Raw genomic sequence first — 18,642 nt, 5'->3', positions numbered from 1 at the left:
TTTGCAAGTATAAAAAACTAAGTCAACAACTAATCCTTTAAGAGGCTAGAACACAACATCCTCAAATCTCAGCTGAAAACAAACCAAACTCTTAATTTTAGCATCTTCTGATATTATTTTTGTTGGAGTCTTGTAATACTACTATGCCATAAAAATCTAATCTCATATTTTGCACTCTGATTCTGTTATTCCCCTTTTTGAAGACATATTAAATCAAACCCTCTTCCAAGATGTTTAAAATTTTATCCCCTAGTTTATTTACTCTGTTTCTTCCTTTTGATCTTTTCAAACAGCACTGTGATTTTCCCTTATGTGAGTTAAAGTCAAACAGAAACCAAACAAGACAAAAAATAATTCCTTTCAGAGCAAATCTGAGCACTTCCACATTTATCTAAAGCCTTCAACATGTTTTACAAAATAACATTTCTTTTCAACTTAAATCAAACCTGTTTGAGTTACAAATTTATACCTGCAAACAGAACTTGAATCAGAGGCAGCTCGACTATTTAAAGGATCAGTCATCGGTACTTACAAAGAGGCTGTGACAACTTAATCTGGCTCCATATTTCTCTCCCCCTCTGAAGAACATTTTCAAACATCGCAACAGGCTGAGCAGGAGGACGAAGGAGGTATTTTTGACTTTTTAATCTAGAGTGGTACTCCTTGAAGCTGAAATCTGACTGGACGCACCGCTTTAGATAAAATGCTGCAGGCAGCTCTGCAACATGACAGCAATTCTAATGAGCCTTGTATTCATCACTGAGGGCAACACACACACACAAGCTCCTGAGGAGCCAGCAGACTGGTTTTAACTCTAACACACTGCATTAATGTGTGAGCCTCTTCAGTGAACATGTATGTTAGCACGTACATATGTGGATGAGCTGCTTTGCTACACATAGAGACATAACTGATGGAGGTTTCTATGTGTAGACAGGGGCCAGTCTGACAGCTTTGTGTCTGCAAATGATCCTGTGATACTGTTTAGACTATGTAAACAAACATGACTCAGGTGTTTTAGAAAGTGAAGAAGCTACCTCAAAGCAGCAGATCTAAAACATTGTAGCATTTATTAGCACATGATTGCACTTTGTCACAGCCTGCCGATACAGCGCTTCACCTGGTAAGTAGAGCCCTACCAATTAATCCGTCGGGTCGATTATTCCTGTCACCGATTAATCAACATCAACCAAAATGTAGCCAATTATAAAAATTTTTGCTCCATGGAGATTCTGTCGCTCCTGCTCCTGTGTGTCTGTGTGTTGGGCTCCACACTGCCCGAGTGCCCGCCCCCTCCATCCAACATTATCTAATGTAAGACTATAGAACAGCGTTTTAACATCGTGTTAGTTGCTTTTTTGTGAGATAAACAGAGATAAATGCTACTGTTAATTCACACGTCCACCATTATCTAATGTAAGACTATAATATGGCGTTCTAACGTTGTGTAAGTTGCTCATTGTGTGTTAACATTTTTTTGTTTTATACTTACTGTGTTCAATGTTTGACTTATTTATTAAAGGTGTTTACAGTTTGACTTCTTCATTTATTATTGTGTTTACAGCTTTTTCTTATTTATCATTGGTTTACACCACAGTTCTTATATTGACAGTTTTATAATTAAAGTTTCTTGTTTTAATTTAATAGTGTTCTGTCTCTGTCTTGAATCATATGGGTATTATATGATTTGTGATTATATCCAGTATATATCCTGTGTATATCAATGAATTTATCATATATATATCAACTGATATATCCGATATAGGTCAATTTGTCGGATATTGGCCGATATATTGGATATCGGCTTTTTTTGCCCCCGGTATCGGTATCAGCATCAGCCCCAAAAATCCCATATTGGTCGGGCTCTACTGGTAACATCTCCTCTTTTTTTCTCAATTTCCTCAAAAACCTCTGAAAAATAGTCTGATTCTTAAGCATCTAACTGTTACACAGTAACAGTGAGTTCTACCTGACTGAATCTGTATGCATGTCTTCATAGTTCATAGTTCTGGAAAGGTAGCTGAAATATATAATTTTTGAAAACAGGAATCTGTTTGACTGAAAATCACTCTGACTGAAAAAGTTACAGTTTGGAGCCAAAAAAGAAGCTAAATTAAATGTAAAGACTCGGGAAAGGAAGGGTTCTAACTCAGGCTGGAAAGTATGAGAGCAAAAAGATTTAGAGCTCCCCCTGCAGATTGGCTGCTGCATAGGTCATAAATCCCACCTTCTCCATTCAAACAGATGGAACAAGAGTACAAATCACAAATACTGGTTAAATATATTTTTCTCAAACATGGTTTCTGTCATTTAAGTTAGTTCTTATCAAGCTGGATACTGTCCATATAAACATTTTCCTGTGGTGGTTCAGGCATGAGTGTCTGGCTTTGCATCCAAAAATGGGCAAGTAAACACGTCCATTCTGTACTAAGGATGGGCATTTCAAGCAAAAGAGCTACTCGATAATTGCTCGTAACTATTCTTAAAATTATTGGAAGATCATTGCCCCACCTCTTGGTATGGCTCCATTCATTTTGTGAGTTTGTTGCTGCGGTCAGGTTAAATACAATCTGGTTTGGACAAGTTTATTTTATTTTGAAAATCACCGGGCGGTGGTTTTCATGCACAGCTTCCTGTCCTACTCAACCTGCTTTTATGTGAAACTGACGCGTAACAGCTCCGGTATAAAACTGCGACCTGCCACAGACAGGACAAACAAAGTCAGTATGTTTTACAGACGGGTTACTTGTTCTCCACACATCTGTTTTCCAGGTATTAATGCTTTCAGTCTCAATCATGAGTCATCACCCTTCATTTGTCATTATTTTTATATTAATACATACTCTTCATTATCTCTATATTCCCGTCTGTGATTGATTGAAAAACCTGCTTTCAAATTTTACTTCACCAGTGTACTTCAGATCACAGAGAGTGAGAGAGTAAGTGCTGAAGACATCCATAAAGTTATTAAACACAGATGAATATTATATTTTTTTTTAAGTAGTTGGATTTAAAGTTGGTGAAGGAAATTAAAATGCTTAAAAAAAACTTGCTTTCTGACTCACAAGCAATGTCATAAAATGTGATCCAGTTGTCTCTTATTTTGGATAAAAGAGAGTTTCTGAGTTTGAAACCCCCTTTAGGCCCTGTAACAGAATCAGGTCTCTGTTTAGCAGGTTGGCCGAGGACGAACAGTGATATAGATAAAGCCTGTATTACTCACAGCCTTCACACTGAGAAGACTGTTGCAGGGCAAAAGCTTATCAGGCAGCAGCCAGGCAGGCATAACAAGCAGGGTTTCTTTCTGTGATCTCAGTCGCTCTCTGAACAATTTCTCCAGGCTGTTGATGTGTGTGTGTGTGTGTGTGTGTGTGTGTGTGTGTGTGAGTGAGTCTGTGTGCCTGCAAAGGTATATGTCTATGTGCTTGTGTGTGTTGGAGGTATAAAGCAGCAGATTAATAGAGTGTAAGTCGATTATGAAACTCAGGGAAAGCTCTGAAATGAAGGTTACAGACACTTAGAGAAAGACTTGATGAGGCGTTCACTGCCCTCCTTAAATTAGGGAGCTATTTCTCTGTTCTTTGAGCTCGGCGGGAGGGGACACAATTTTTACTCACATTTAGTCTTTCAGAGGTTATTGAATGTTCAACCTCTAATCAGCTGGAAACATCAGGTCCATATATTAGATCACAACAGTGACTGAGTTCCTGAACTGGAGACTGACAACAAAAATACAATCATTCTGGTAAATTTAGAAAAATCTAAAATTATTTTTAATCAATGAAAAGCTAATAAGAGTACATCAGACAGCTGGCATCATTTCTGAGACAAAATGTTTCCCACTTTGTTCTTTCCAAGGCCTGCAGTGCAGATTATCTGCTCTGATATGTAGCTGAGAATTTATTCTTTCAAATGCACCTCCAGAAAAGATGCCTTCACTTAATACGCCTGGCAGCAGTGAGTATTTCCTCAGAGGCAGTAGACTAAAGCAGGATTTATATCTTCTCAGCAGCGAGTCATTTTGAAGTTCTGCTGTTATTTCCTCACTCTAATGCACACAGACATAATGTAATAAAAGAAGAAAGACTGACAGAAGTTTTAACATACACAGAGGGAGGAGAGCTAACAACAAGAAATCTAGAGAACATTTCGACTGTCACGTCTACTGAGTGTTTTACTGAAAAAAATGACACTATTAGGACGATTACATCAGTAAGTGGGACAGAGTCTAATCAGGTTCAAACACTTGACTATTTCCTTAATTAGAATGATCTCCAGTCCCGATCCTGTATGGTGCCATCTAGAAAGTCCACACACTATATAGAAACAGTACTGACAGACTTCACCCTTTAAAGTTGTTCCCACCTCCCACAACCTCAAGTAAAGCTCACATAGTCTTACAGACAGGATCAGAAAACCATCGCATGACTGCATGTACTAATCTAAAGGTGCAGCAACAACGTGCGCACTGAGTCATCAAATCATGCCACTGAAATGTCTGGAATAAATCCCAAATCAAACTGTTCCACCTGTGAGGATGATGCAAATCAAGCTGTGAATTCTGAAACTGCAGCCCACATGTCTTGAGGGAAGAAATCAAACCACAACACACCTCTCCTCTTATCTGTTCCTTTTTCTTTCTCTCTCCCACTTCTCTCTTCTCCCTCCTGCTCTCTTCAACTTCCAAACAATGTCTTGTTTTGTTGCAGTAGCCACCTCGCTGCACCCTCCCAATGCAAGGTACACAGTGTGCATACATTCTGGCAGCACATCGACAAACACTTCCAATTCCACACTGCATCTTTCTTTCCATTGGCAGCCTCACACACAGATGTGCTTTAGGATGATATGAAAGCTCCATCTTGCCTTTGCCAGCAGAGCTCTCCTCCCATCTCTTTTCACTTTCTTTCACCTCAATCTGCTCTTCTCATCCACACCGTAGACCTATCTGTCTCTCCCTCTACTCTCTATGTCTTTTTATTTTTTTCCTTTGCTACTTTCTCTCATCCAAATCCTCTTTTTGAGCCCCCCGGGCTGATACTCTCAGTCCCTCCTTCTCTCCATGTTTGCTTTTCATCTCTTTCTCTCACTCAGCTCCTCTGCCTTCTCTCACTCAGGCTGTCTCAAGAGGTATTTGTACATGGAGCTCTCATGGATGATGACTTCAAACTAGGCAGATGGAATGAGGAGGGAGAGACAGTGATACAAACAAACCAGGTTAACAAAGCACAGAAGTTTCAGTGGCTATCTTCAGACACATTTCTGCAAATAGCTTTAGCGTCACAAAAAAATATCACATTATTGCAAGTGAAACATCATAAAATGAAGATTTCTAAAGAAAATAATTTAGCAAGTGTCTTTTCAGTCTTCACAGAAAATAGGCTTTCAGGCTGAATATCAGTTGTTTTTTGAAGTATTTGGTGAAAACTGTTTCTTTGCAAGTCTTAAATTGTGCTAAGCCTTTTAGTCAGGTCTGATGCTGATGGTTGGTGTCTTATTTTAAAGGAAAATTTTGACGTTAGAACAATATAAGAAAGAGAAACTAATGACCACATAAGCAGTTCTTTAGAGGAATGCTACACAACTTAGCTAAGCATCAGAATTTCCACATATATGTTTCCCAAGTTCGTTATGACTCTTCAGTTGCGCACTATTTGCAAGCATAAATGATTCTCCCATGTTAAAACAAAGGCAAGAACATTCAAACCTCCTGTTATCCTGACTAGCATGCATTATCAAGCAGACATACTGCTGCAGTCTTGAACCCTCTTATGAGTATTGGCGGTTATTTAATACACACAAGTACTTGATTTTTTATTAACAGTAAATTAAATGTTGTGTTTAATTAGGCATACAGTCTTAACTGTGGCTGTTGTCAGAGGGAGAGCTAGCAGCTTAAGCTAACTATCACCAGGTTAGCTGCATTTCTCAGACTGTCAACAGACAAGGGGATGGAGATTTTTTACAGCATTACTTTAATTCACTGGTTATTCCTGACTGAACCAGTCCTCTACCGCTCTATAATTAACCGTCATACATGAGCAGGGAGAGATAAGGCCCTGTCACGCATGAACTCCTGACAGTCTCTATACAATTTCAGGACAGACACTGAAGTTTTCCAGGCTTGCATTCCAAACATGCAACACATAGAGGGAGATTATCAGTGTCTGATACACTCACAACAAGCCAGTTTATACACAAGACAAAAATATCCCTAAAAATCATAACGTTAGTTTTCACAATACAAACACAAGGGTAGAAAACACAGTTCGAACAATGAAAGCGAGCAGTACAGACAATGAAACAGAGAAATTTCACTCAACATGAAGTACCCACCCTCTCATTCAGGCAGAATCAAGTCCAGTGAAATTTAAGGTACACAAATTCAACTGTTTACATTCACACATGCTCCCTTCAAGACAATGCCAGGAAATTTTCTAAAATCCTTCGTAAGTGGGTGCACGGATGGCCAAGTGGTCTAAGTTGCTCACCATGAGGTTTGCCCTCCAGCCTGTGGCCTGTTTCCCCCATGTCATTCCCCAGTCTCACCCTGTTTCCTACTCTATCCACTGTCCTATCCTCTCTAATTACAGGCATAAAAGCCAGAAAAATTAACTTTAAAGTCCAATGCAAGTGTGGAAAGGACTATATACGGCAAAACCTGCACAAACTCATTGCTGAGATCAATCGTGTAGTCCGAGAAGCAAAGTCAGCACTGTGACAAACTCTCTACATTTCAGCCAGACACGGAGGGGCACAGCTCTCTGCACTGCACAGAACTGCAGTAATGCAAAAAGAAATTTATTCAGACCGTAACATACCACAGTGAAAGCAATGGACGCGCTGTAGTTGTGTTGTCAGAGGTTTTACTTCCATTAAGTTAAAAAGCTGGGGACACTCAGTGACTTGGATGAAGGGTCTGACTGAACTGGAGTCAAGAGGCATCAACACAAAAACCGCTGAGTTTAATCAGAATATGATGAGGTTTGCAGGAGTGATTAGAAAAATTATACCTGATTATGATGTTAAATGAACACTAAGTGGAACACTAAAGTCAGCAGACGCCTATCTCTTGGGAGCAACATAAGCACTCATCAGTTGAAGATTATTTCTTCCTGGACTCACCAACATGCACGCAGCTAGAAAAACTTTAACCACCACAAGAGAGTCCTGCTCCGAGATAACAGAACCTGTATGATGATGTTGAGATTGGGACAGTCTTTCTGCAGGGGTGAGATAGGAGATGTCTCCTCTACTTTTGTGACAAAAGGTGGATGACAGAACTCTGGTTTCCTCATTAACAGGTACAGGAAGGATAATGGGGACTTGTCCTTGGCCTAAAAAATAACAATGATCGCATGTGACACCGGAACTGTTCATGGCTGTGGGCCAAGAGACGGACAAGGCAGGAGCATGTCAGAAGAAAAAGAGCCACAGTGCTCACACAGCCGAATAGTTAAAGTATCAATTTTCCCCCATCCAATTTTCTCTCTCCGTTCCATCATCACAATAATTTGTCTCACTTAATCTGCTTCTTTCATTTCTCTGTATCTCCATTTCCTGCCATGTAGGCTAATCTTTGGTTCATTCTAGGTTAGCTTGTAATTTGGGAGAACAGAAATAAAGAAAGATCCTTTATATCTATTAAAAATTGGGGTCAAACAGGGTGAATTATGTAGTCTACTATTCAGTCAGGTAACAATCATGAACCAAAGCCAGTGTTGAATCCCTTTCATGTTGGGTCGATGCAGACTACTCCTCCAGACAGGCACGGACTGGTTGTCTGACTGGCTGAATTGAGCATTGTCAAGGGGAGGATTACGAATTATGAATGAGCGAGTGGTGATGATGAATATAGTGGAGTGAATAGCACCCTTTGTGCAGCAAACAGACCCCGTTGTTGAGTGGTGGGCTACTGCCAAAGTTTAGGATTTTTCTGTATTACACACAGAACAAAGGGGCATGGATTACATACAGAAACAATGCAAACACATGCAGATGGACATTTTTGTGCTTTATCGAGCAGCTGAGGGTCAGTACGGCACATCAGCATTTTGATATTCCAACATGTCTGAGCGCATTAAGGAAAATATAGTAAAGATGGATTTGATAAAGTAGGGTTCACTTTTGTGCCTTGAGTTAAATTTCTGTTGCTACATTCTGTTAGATGAGAACTAGCATCCAGTTAGTCTAACTTGGTATTAAGACTTAAGACAAATATGAAAAGCTTCCCTTATTTACTAAACAAAAAAAAAATCAAAAATTACCCACACAGCTATGAAAGATTTTATAACCTTCAGACAACTGTGTTTTCTCTTGTTTATGCTTTGCTAAACTAACAAGCTCCTGGCTGTAGCTTCACTGCAAAAAAACACAACATATTGTTAAAAGTTTGAGAAGGGGCTGCTCAACTACAATGCAAATAATAACCCCGATATGAATGTTTTTTCCTGTTTAGAGCACTCACTGGGTCAAACGGTGGCACAAACAGCTCAAGCGTTCAGAGAAAACAGACTCATACATTTTTAAGGAGCTTTAACAGAATGCATTACTGTCTAATGTAGGCCTGTTACTGCACATCTGACCGACTGTTCCAGGCTAAACCAGAGCAGTATTTGTTCTTGGAAAGATGGAGTCACTACATTTTGCAGGAGGTTTTCAGTAATAAAGGAAAAAACAGATACAAAATTAAGAAGCTGTGTAAAGGAGGTCACTAATACTGTAATGGTTATCGTAATAATGTGATCAGGCACTCCACTGCACTGAAATTTGCCAATATTAAATTGGCAAACTGGATATTTCTATTCACGTCAGACACTACGCTCAGTTCTGTAGTGATAGAAGAAGAAGAGAGGCTAACAGTGAATCCTTAAAAAAAGATCTTCTAGAAGTGAGTCCATAAGTCTGATGCTGGTTGTCTAACCACTTTGCATGACGGTTTTAATGTTCTATTCCTGGACAGGAAAGAAGGAAGGGAGGCACTGAATGAGATCAATATGCAGAGGAACCAGTGGTTATTGTACATTTCAAAAACCATCCCTCTCATTTCCTTTCATGCTCAATGACGAGCAGAGGAAGTCGTCTATAATGGTGCGATTGGCTTTGGTTTGTGGTGTAGTACAGTAGGAGGCTTGAGGAAAAGGAATTCAGAAATTCATCTGCATTTGTTTGGCTTTGGAGTTTCCACCAGAGAGATGCCAGAAAGGTCCAAAAAAAAGTAAAACATGTAATGAATAAGAAAAAAACACACACACACACACACACAAAAACTAGGCTGCACTTGCACAAAATCTCATTCTCAAAACTCTTACTCTGTTAATAAGTAACTGTGCACCTATTTCATAAACAGGTCACACTAATTTTAACATCCTTATTAACATTGCAGTATATTTCTACAAAGTTTAAGCCACTAAATTCTTCTTTTCTTTAAAATGTGGCCAAAATGAAAGGAAGACCAAGCAAAGTCAACCCAATTGGAACATCTGATTTCACATTTTTTAAGATGCTGAATTTTTAACTTAAAGCCACTTTAAGGAAATTTAAAAAAGAAAGTTACTTCTTTAAGTAACTTGCCCAACACTGGTCATGTACCAGTAAGCAGATTATTATGCAATGACCTCATATTTCAGCAAGTCTCATGAGGATTTCATGCTTTTTTAAAGACGACCACAAAATGATTCAGGGATTTCTTCAAAACATGGTTTGAAAACCTGGCAGAAACTGCACAATTGCAAAGAAAAACAGAGCAGATTTAAGTTTTTTTGCAGATAACACAAAAAAATACAAATTCTCTCATATGTGATGTGGAGTCAAAACAAAAAAAGAGGGAAGAGCAGAGAAAGGCTGAGGAAATAAAGGATTCTCAGTAAAAGCCAAAAGTACTCCACTGTTGTAGACTTCCATCAGTCAACACTGACAATGTGCAAACACATCAGCTGGAACAGAATGTCCCCTCGTAGCTATGGAAAAGCTTTCACCAAGTTCAATTTCTTTTTGTTGAGACAGGGGCAGAAGCTGACTGAATCTATATGAAAGTAATAAAGAACAGAATGGATCTCAGTCAAAGGGACTGCAGCGCTCGTAACACAGTCTTAAGTTGTCGACCCCACTGACCCTAATGGAAAAGTTTAGAGCAGATGCAGCTTTTTATATGGTGGTCTGTGTTTTTATATTTTCTAACTGCATATACCTCCAATGTTCCAGTCTTATTTTATTGAAAACCATTGAACAATACCTGTGAAACAATAAAATCTTTATATTTTATCTAACTTAAACAACCAATAAAGTGTCCTGAGTTTAAGGTCTCAGAGTAAAAAACAACAATGGCTGGCTGTCAAACCTTCCCGGAGGTATATAAGAAAAGTTTCATGTGTAAGGATGGGCCAATCACCAATCACCAATCCCCCAAAATCAAGGAATTCAACACTGAACGATCAGCCAGCCGATCAATCGGTGCATGTCTAATGTAAAACACACATTCAACAGCGAAATACTACAATTTCACACAATTTACTGTTGCTCAGTGGTTATGGAAGTTGTACTGCAACACTTGTACTTTTCTGAGTAGTACTTGTTAAATTGAAAGAAATCATGTTGCAGCATATTCAGCATCTTTAGATCTGGAAATGTTATCCTTGTCAACTCAAGTGGTTCATTTCTCCATCATACTGACCTCAGCTGTGGTGACTGATCACCTTTTCTTAATATGCCTGGTTAGCGATGGAGCAGTGACACTTAGGAGCATGTTGGTGTTTCAAACGGTGGACTACTTTTGCACAAGAGTTGATGCCATGGGGTATCCATGTTAAGGATGCTAAGTGATGAAAACACTGAACTGCATTGGTTGTATATAAAAAATAGGCACTGCAAGTGAAAAAAAAATCAAAAATCACTAATGGAAGACACAGGCCTTTAAGGTGTATGGTAAAAACAGCAACATCATCTGCATACAGGTGCAAAATCTATTTACCTATTGCTTTTCTGAGAAAAGGCTCTCAACCGTGTGATTTCAGTCCTTGGCTCTACAGCTGGTTTGGAAGGTTAATGGAACTGGCATTGCAGAACGTCCGACAAAGACTCGTAAACAATGCAGTGCCATAGTGACAAATGCTGCCTCTGGCAGGCTTAAAGGTTTTATGAGAGGTTATTCTCTTGGATCTATCTTACTGCAGCGAGAAAATGTGATTAAAAGAAATGTCCAGGAGAGGCAAATGCTTAATTTTCACAGAGGATTTACTGAAGTGAAATCTCAGGGGGAAAATCCACCACTAAGCTCTTATCTGTCATCTACAGCTGTGAGCTGTATGCTAATGTCTGAGCAGAAAGTGTTGTTTTTCCTTTAAAAAAACAGCTGCATGATCATTACCCCATCTATACACTCCAGTTGAAGATTAAAGGTGGAGGCTGATGAGCCCCGATTCTGTCTCTCTTATGCTGTACACCACTACCAATCTAGATAAACACACAGATTCATGTGGGACAAATGTGAACATTAGCTAAAAGGGAGAAACAAGAAGACTCCAGAGGTATGAAGTCATCATCACAGAAAGCAAGAGTGCACTGCAGCATTCTTTGTTACTCGAACAAGCAGATTATGCTGCTTCTACCCGGGTTTAACTTTGCCTTTCTGCCTGCTACAGAGGATAATGAGGAGAGGTTGAGGAGGATTGATGGCACCTCTGCTCGAACCAAACAAATAAAGTACAGCAGCTACGAGAAGGAGTCACAGGAGAGTTCTAAGAGGAAAACAAGAGTTATAGAGAGGACAAAGACAGACATAAAAGGCTGATTGTGATTTAAAAATCCCTTGCTTCTCGTTGAATAGCTCTCTACTAGCTCTGACAAGGACAATATGTCTAGTTATTAAGTTTTCTCTCCCATGTGTTGTACGTTACACTTTTATAGCCCTATAGCCTCCCCTGGAGTCCATGGAGTGGCTAATGTGGAGCAATTCCCCACGACAGAGGCTAAAAACAGCATTCCTTGCTCTGGTCATTGTGTTACTCCTGGTTCTGCTTAGCAACTACCAAGGGCAGAAGAGGAAAAAGCAAAGAAATCCAGGTCTGGTTGGTACAGCCACACAGGATACAGGACAAAGTGACCAAATGCACTTCTCCATAGGGAGAGCAATATCAGTTACACACAGGAGGAAGACAGTTATTGACTCTGCTTTGATCACACAGAAAAAGAGCTCCTGCTCCCCGATAAGGTCTCTCTGACATGTCGTTTCTTCCACACAGAGCAGCAGACAGGCAACACCAGCAGCGCAGTGTGTGCTTGGAATGCACTAAGCTCTGAAGTGTGCATTATCATTTTCTGCTTACGGTTTGATAATCGTCATGGCTCTATAAATGGAAAAGTGTGAATTTCCTGAGAGCATGAATGGGGATTTGGGAGCCGGCTGGCTGGAAGCAAAGAGGCATTATGGGTGATACGATTAAACCATTAAAAACCTGGGAATCTAGGGCGAGAGAATCACCACTGGCAAGACAGATGGTTTATCTCAACTGAGGGAAAGACTTTGTAACTTTCCTCCAATGGGATCTGCAGATACTGTTCTTTCAGAGAAAAAATAGAATTATTATGAGACCAATAACTGATATTTGGCACTGATACATTATCACAATAAAACTGAAAATCATTGGCCATGAAACAGTGGACATGTCTTTTAACCTCATTTTTGCCTTATTTTTGGAACGACATACCCAAATTGAAAACAGTATATTTCTGTCATGATGAAGGGAACACTTGTGACATTTGTTTAGATGTGTCAGTATTGGTATTAATGTCACTGGCTCAGAGCAATAACTCAAATGTTACTCAAACAAACAGAATGTTTGGTTTAAGTATGACTCGGCAGCGTTTGTAGCTGAGTTTCTTCTGTTTAATCTGACGTGCAATGTGACTACATATATGTGATAAGTACCTTGTTTTATGCCTTTCAATGCAGAGTGACCTTTAATTCCCTGAAATGACAGACCTTAGGGTTTAAGAGGTTAAGAGGTGGTATTGTGCTTTTTGACATTCAAAAATAATTCAGTTAAAATGTCTAATGTCAACCTGGTAAGGTTTCAAACCTCAATTTAAATGTTTGTTGGAGTAATCCTGTGATGAGACTGAAGCTCTGAACAGCTTATTCAAAATGTTAAAGTTCAAATTTGATTCAAGAATTCAGCCAGATCAACGCAAGATTTGCTCAAATCATGACCTCTCTAGCTGGTGAATCTCTTTGAAAGGGCAAATAGGTCAATCTAAGAAGGGAAATGAAACTTTGTTGCATTGCAACAGTGAAAGAGGCTTCTAGATCGCTGGATTCTGGGATGCTGTCATGGATTTAGACAGACAGCTGAAAAGAAGCGATTCAGGCTGAAAAGAGGGGATTCAAGGACACCAGACTTCATTGTTAATTACGTTGGGTAAATATATACTTGCAACGGCATGGCCAGTGTGTCCAACCCTAACCTCCTCAGACAAATCAAACGGTTAAGTCTGTTCTCCAGTACAGAGAATGCTGGACCCTGAATCCAATCCCTGCAGAAGTCTCTGGACAGGTGCTACACCAAGATGTTTTCTGAATGTCATGGCCCTGGAAAAAAGCCTGTACACACCATGGACGTGGACGTTAAGGTGCTGTCCCCTGAAGGATGCCTAAAAGCAAATGTGGGATTATCTTCATATTTACCTACCAAACAAGCCTCAGGCTAGAAAAAAAGTTCAACTAGGTTGTTTGTCTGAGGGTGTGGTCACACTGATCCGGCACTAAACGGATGCAACTAAAAGAGAGCAAACTGCTCTTGGTTGGTTTAAGACTTGTGTGACACAAGATTCACTTCCTTAAATGTTCTGTTTACACACAATGATGACAGCTCTACAACATACCAATCAATGTCTAAAATGTGCTGTGTTGATATCATCAGTGTATGTAAAGATCTGAATTTCCAACAAGTGGCAACCTCCAGTCTAAGAATATGAGACAATGCGGAAGTGCTAAAATTTGATGTTTCTCGAGTGTTCGCTTGAGGCTGGCTCTGGAAGTACCGGAAGTCACATACACCTCAAGCCAAAAAAAGGCAGTTTTCAAAGCAGAAATTAACCAATTTACAGCCTGGTTCAAAAAATGTCTCCTATCTGAGTCGCTAATTTCACTAACGGCACCCACTGTACGGGGGTGAATTTTTTTCAAACTCAGCCGTTCAGAGGATATTAAGATCCCAAGCTCGCCCAATCAGAGGCACAGCTCAGGGCCATGTGACGGACAGGCGCCCTAAAGCTGTAGGTGAAGCACCTGCCGATGTGCTCCATTTTTCATTTCAGAAACAGACGGTTGATGTCGGGGAGACTATGTCCATGTTTTATACAGACTATGATTTACATGCATACAGAAAGACAGACCAGTGTGACCTCACCCTTTCAGCATCCACCGAGGTAAACTCGTTTTCCAAAAGACATCCCTGCATTTTAGGTTCTTATATTTGGAAAAAGTCCAGGTAAAGTTGCAGTAAACAAGTTTACCTTGTCCTCTCAGGAATGGGATTGGACAGTTCTTGAATTTCTAGAAGTAAGTCCCAGAAAAAAAGTCACATCCTCTGTCCCTGGAAATATGGTTTGAAACAAGCACCACCAACCTACATTGACAAAACAAATCATCTCAAAACCAACAACATTTACAGCCTGGACTGCAGTGTTTATTATCATCTAAACAGCCTCCTCTTCACTATAATGATCACAATTTTAAAGGAAATTGCTTCCAACAAATCTGTGTTTATCACAGCGCCAAGCGGACCACTTAAGTTTTATAGTTTGCCTGATGGTCTGCCTAAGTCTGCGATAAAATGTCGCCCCCCATCAAGAGCTTGTTCACTAAAACAGTCTGTCATTGGTGCGTTTGACCAATCAGGTGAGGTTAATCAAGTGCAAACATAACCAGCAGCAAGGTCACCCCACATGGAGACGATTTCCTCGATCGCTAATGCAGCTAATGTGCAGCTCAGCACTTACTGAAGAGGAGGAGAAGGACAGGAAATATATCTCTGTGGAGCATGCAGTGAAGAAGAGCAAGATGGGGAAGGAGAGAGGGAGGGTGAGGGAGGGAGGTATTAAGTTCGGAGTCATTAGGCTCAACACACTGCTGTCATTATATCAGACTGCATTACATTCATTTGTGAAGCTGTAGGAGGGCATGAAACCAATGGCTCCGTCTGTCTGCTGCTGAGAAAAACAGCTCATCTTCAGGGAAGTTCAATGTGATTCTTTTTCCCCTCTCGATGCTGCGCTGCCTCACACTGCTGTATTTAAAGCAACCTGTGTGACAGTGAACCTGTCTAAATCTGTCTGAGGCAAAGCCGAGGTATTCTGCTCGCTTAAGAGCCAGTGAGAGCGAGAGGGGAGAGCTCCGGCCAAAAGTCTGTATACGAGTGCACATCCCTGCTTAATACATTTTTCTCATGCATTTTGCAGGCTGTAAAGTGCAGCCAGTAATGCCAAGCATCAAAAATGGAGTTAAATAAGTTTACATGGCTAAAAATGGGCTCTTCAGATCGCTGAGCTGACTCAGAAAAGACCTTTGCTATCAGATCAAAACACGGGTGCAAAAAGAGGTTTTCAACTTAACAATTTAGATCCACTTCATTTGCCGAACCGTCACACTTTCATACATTTCACAAGCTAAACTCAGCCAATGAAGTGTGGCAGCTTCAGAAAGCAAAAAGGTCAGATTGGTACACAGAGAAGACCCAGGGGGGGCTGTGATTTGGTGATCGGGGGTCTTGCAAACAGACGGTCAAGTTGCTGCAGTCCACACACTGAAGTGCCCTTGCGCAAGTCACATAACAGTGTGCAAATGGGTGAATGTGACATCAGAAGACCAAAGAAAATGCTACAAAAACACAGTCCATTTACCTCTACATCTATCCTTTAACAGTCTGACAAAACTCATTCCTACACATTGAGAAATTAACAGTCAGAGTTGTTGTGAAGGATGCAGATTTCTGGGGCTACAATTCATTTTTTCTTAAAGGATAAGTTCGGTTTATACAGCTTTTACATTGTTTATCAAATGAAGCAGAACAAAATACTCACCCACAAGGTTTTCCTGATCCAAGCAGAGCTTCGGGAGATATTTAGATCCAAAATAGTGCAGCAGACGTCCGTATAATGGGATCCATCGTGGCATAGACAGGGCGCTCCTAAAACTGCATATATCGCCCAAAAACTCGTGTTTTTCACCAATATTCCATCATGGTCCGCTACGGATTAGTCCTCTGCTGCAGTCTGTGTCACTCCAGACAGAGCTGTGTGGCTGTAATGACCTCTGAACTGACGAAGACTTTGTTTAAGATTGTCCCTCGGCGCGTCGTCATGTAGCCTGCCGTCTTCCCCGGAAACAATGAGCCGCACTGCGCATGCACGGTGGGGCAATCGTAAACAAAGTCTTCGTCAGTTCAGAGGTCAGTACAGCCACACAGCACTGTCTGGAGTGACACAGACTGCAGCAGAGGACTAACCCGGAGCGGACCATGATGGAATATTGGTGAAAAACATGAGTTTTTGGACGGTTAATGCAGTTTTAGGAGCGCGCTATCTATGCCCCGATGGATCCCATTATACGGACGTCCGCTGCATGATTTTGGATCTAAATATCTCCCGAAGCACTGCTTGGATCAGGAAAACCTTCTGGGTGAGTATTTTGTTCTACTTCATTCTATAAACAATGTAAAAGCTGTATAAACCGAACTCATCCTTCAACAATTTTAAACACAGAGGAGAAAATACTGAAGTTATTAACGCACAGCTCCATTAAACCATTCAGTTTGGTAAAATTTTCTGATACCACTTTCCCGTCCTAGACTTGAGTCATTACTGATACAGAATTGCAAATACCAGAGACAAAAAGGGAGAACATATTTACAGATACACTGATTGCAAAAACAAAGCCTCCAATCATTTTCATTTGATCAAAACAAAAAAGTATCAAATGCTGATTCTAGTACCAGTGCTTTCCACAACTTTTTTGCGACTCTTTCTGTCTGATTTTCAAATGAGCCATGATTGCAACACAATCACGAAACAATGATTGCCGACATTTTGCTGTCTTCGACTAACATACACTTTCCACTAACATCCTCAAGATGTTGTTTTTACCATCACACAAATAATTTACCCAAATTCGACTGATTTTCAGGGGCTAATTTAGTGTTTTTAGATTGGCATATTAAGTGCTAACTTGCTTCTTGATATCACCGCTTTGGCAGCATCAGGGGCTAATTTGATACAAACCTTGGTGTCTGAAAAAGTGAATAAAAAGGCTCACTCATTGTACAACAGTGTGATTGCAAATCACACAGATTTCCAGGAACAAATGCAGACACGTGAGTCTTTTTTCAAAGCACGAATGGATCCAAGTATGCACCCAAACAAATGTCCTACATCCTAAACCACAGCCCTCACTGATTGGCCAACTACAAATTACATGACCTGATTTCCAGAACTCTGAATATTATCAACACTGGCCTCAGAGGGAACACAAACTAATTGGTGAGAGTTTTTGTAATGATGGGCGCTTAATTAATCTTTGAAATGCCAGCTTGTGAGTGTTTGGGCTACAAAGGAAGATGGCTGAGAGGATGAAAGTCATCCCAGTCTACTGTGGAGGGATTAGAGGAAATGTGGTGGAGGCATGGAGACAATAGAGCGATCCAAGCCCCCAGTGTGGAAAATCTGAAGAAGAAGAAATCACCCTGACGTGCTGCTGGGCCTGCTGACTGACACAGACACGTGTGGGGGCGGTAAAGTGATATCATGCTAATCCCACTGAAGTCCCCAAACCCAATCCTTCACTTCACAAACCAGGAAAGGAAGTATGCAGACGAGGTGAGAAGAGAGCAAGAAGCCACAGCTCTTCTCTTTTGAAACACATCCAAAAAACATCTCAACAACAAACTGTGATCATTTTACATTATCTGGACGGAAAGTCATCTGCAGGATTATTTTTGAGATCTTGCCATCTGGATGTAACTTCTGCAGTAACTGTCTGATGCAGTATTCTCCCCAAAAAGGAAAACAAATAGGGAGGAGGTATTATTTGCATTGGGGCAAACGACAAGCCTTGACTTGATTAGGATTTTAACAGTTCTGCCACAAAACACTGAAATCTTTCAAACATAGTCTCTCAAGCCAGTGCATGTCGAATAATCTCTGGGTATTTTCTAAAATTCTCCAGAGCTAGAGCCAATTCATTCCCTGTGTTTCAGTACTGATACCTACACCAAACCTTACTGATATAGCTCTTTAAGAACAATAGATGCTAAAAGTATCACATTTCTAAATTTAAATCAAGAACTATGATCAAAAATTAGAAGACAAGACTCTCACGAGGTGTTTGATGACAGCTTTCATCATTTAAAGACACTCAAAGTTGCAAAGAAAACTCGCTTAGTGCTTAGTTTTGCTTCTCTTTTTGCATTTGATCCCTAATATTCATAGGTCTGGACTCCTCATAATCTTCACTTTTTTGACCCTCTAACCTCCAAGCGTGCCACCCTCTCCACAGCATGACATCAGGCTGCTCTGTCAGCCAACAGCAACCTGCTCAGGTTACCTCAACCAAGTGTGGAAAGGAGCGCTCATCCGCTGACAGCCCACTGC

The 18,642-nt window shown here is 40.4% G+C and overlaps 1 protein-coding gene across 2 annotated transcripts in view; it reads right to left on the bottom strand.

Annotated features, from left to right (window-relative positions):
- ano8b (anoctamin 8b) overlaps window positions 1-18,642 on the bottom strand; it is a 42,077-nt gene that overhangs the window by 22,071 nt on the left and 1,364 nt on the right. The window contains exon 1 of one of the 2 annotated variants that reach the window (XM_074667577.1): window positions 533-675. The exons of the other annotated variant lie outside the window; for it this stretch is intronic. Coding sequence (XP_074523678.1) covers window positions 533-599 — 67 coding nt within the window. The 5' untranslated portion in view covers window positions 600-675. Of the gene's footprint in view, window positions 1-532; window positions 676-18,642 lie in introns of those variants that run through there. 2 annotated transcript variants of the gene reach the window in all.

The sequence above is a fragment of the Halichoeres trimaculatus genome, unplaced genomic scaffold, assembly GCF_033239565.1.
Source record: "Halichoeres trimaculatus isolate MK-OKI-2021-1 unplaced genomic scaffold, fHalTri1.1 fHalTri1_scaffold_4, whole genome shotgun sequence".
NCBI lineage: Eukaryota > Metazoa > Chordata > Actinopteri > Labriformes > Labridae > Halichoeres > Halichoeres trimaculatus.
This window is presented reverse-complemented; position numbering and strand designations above follow the sequence as displayed.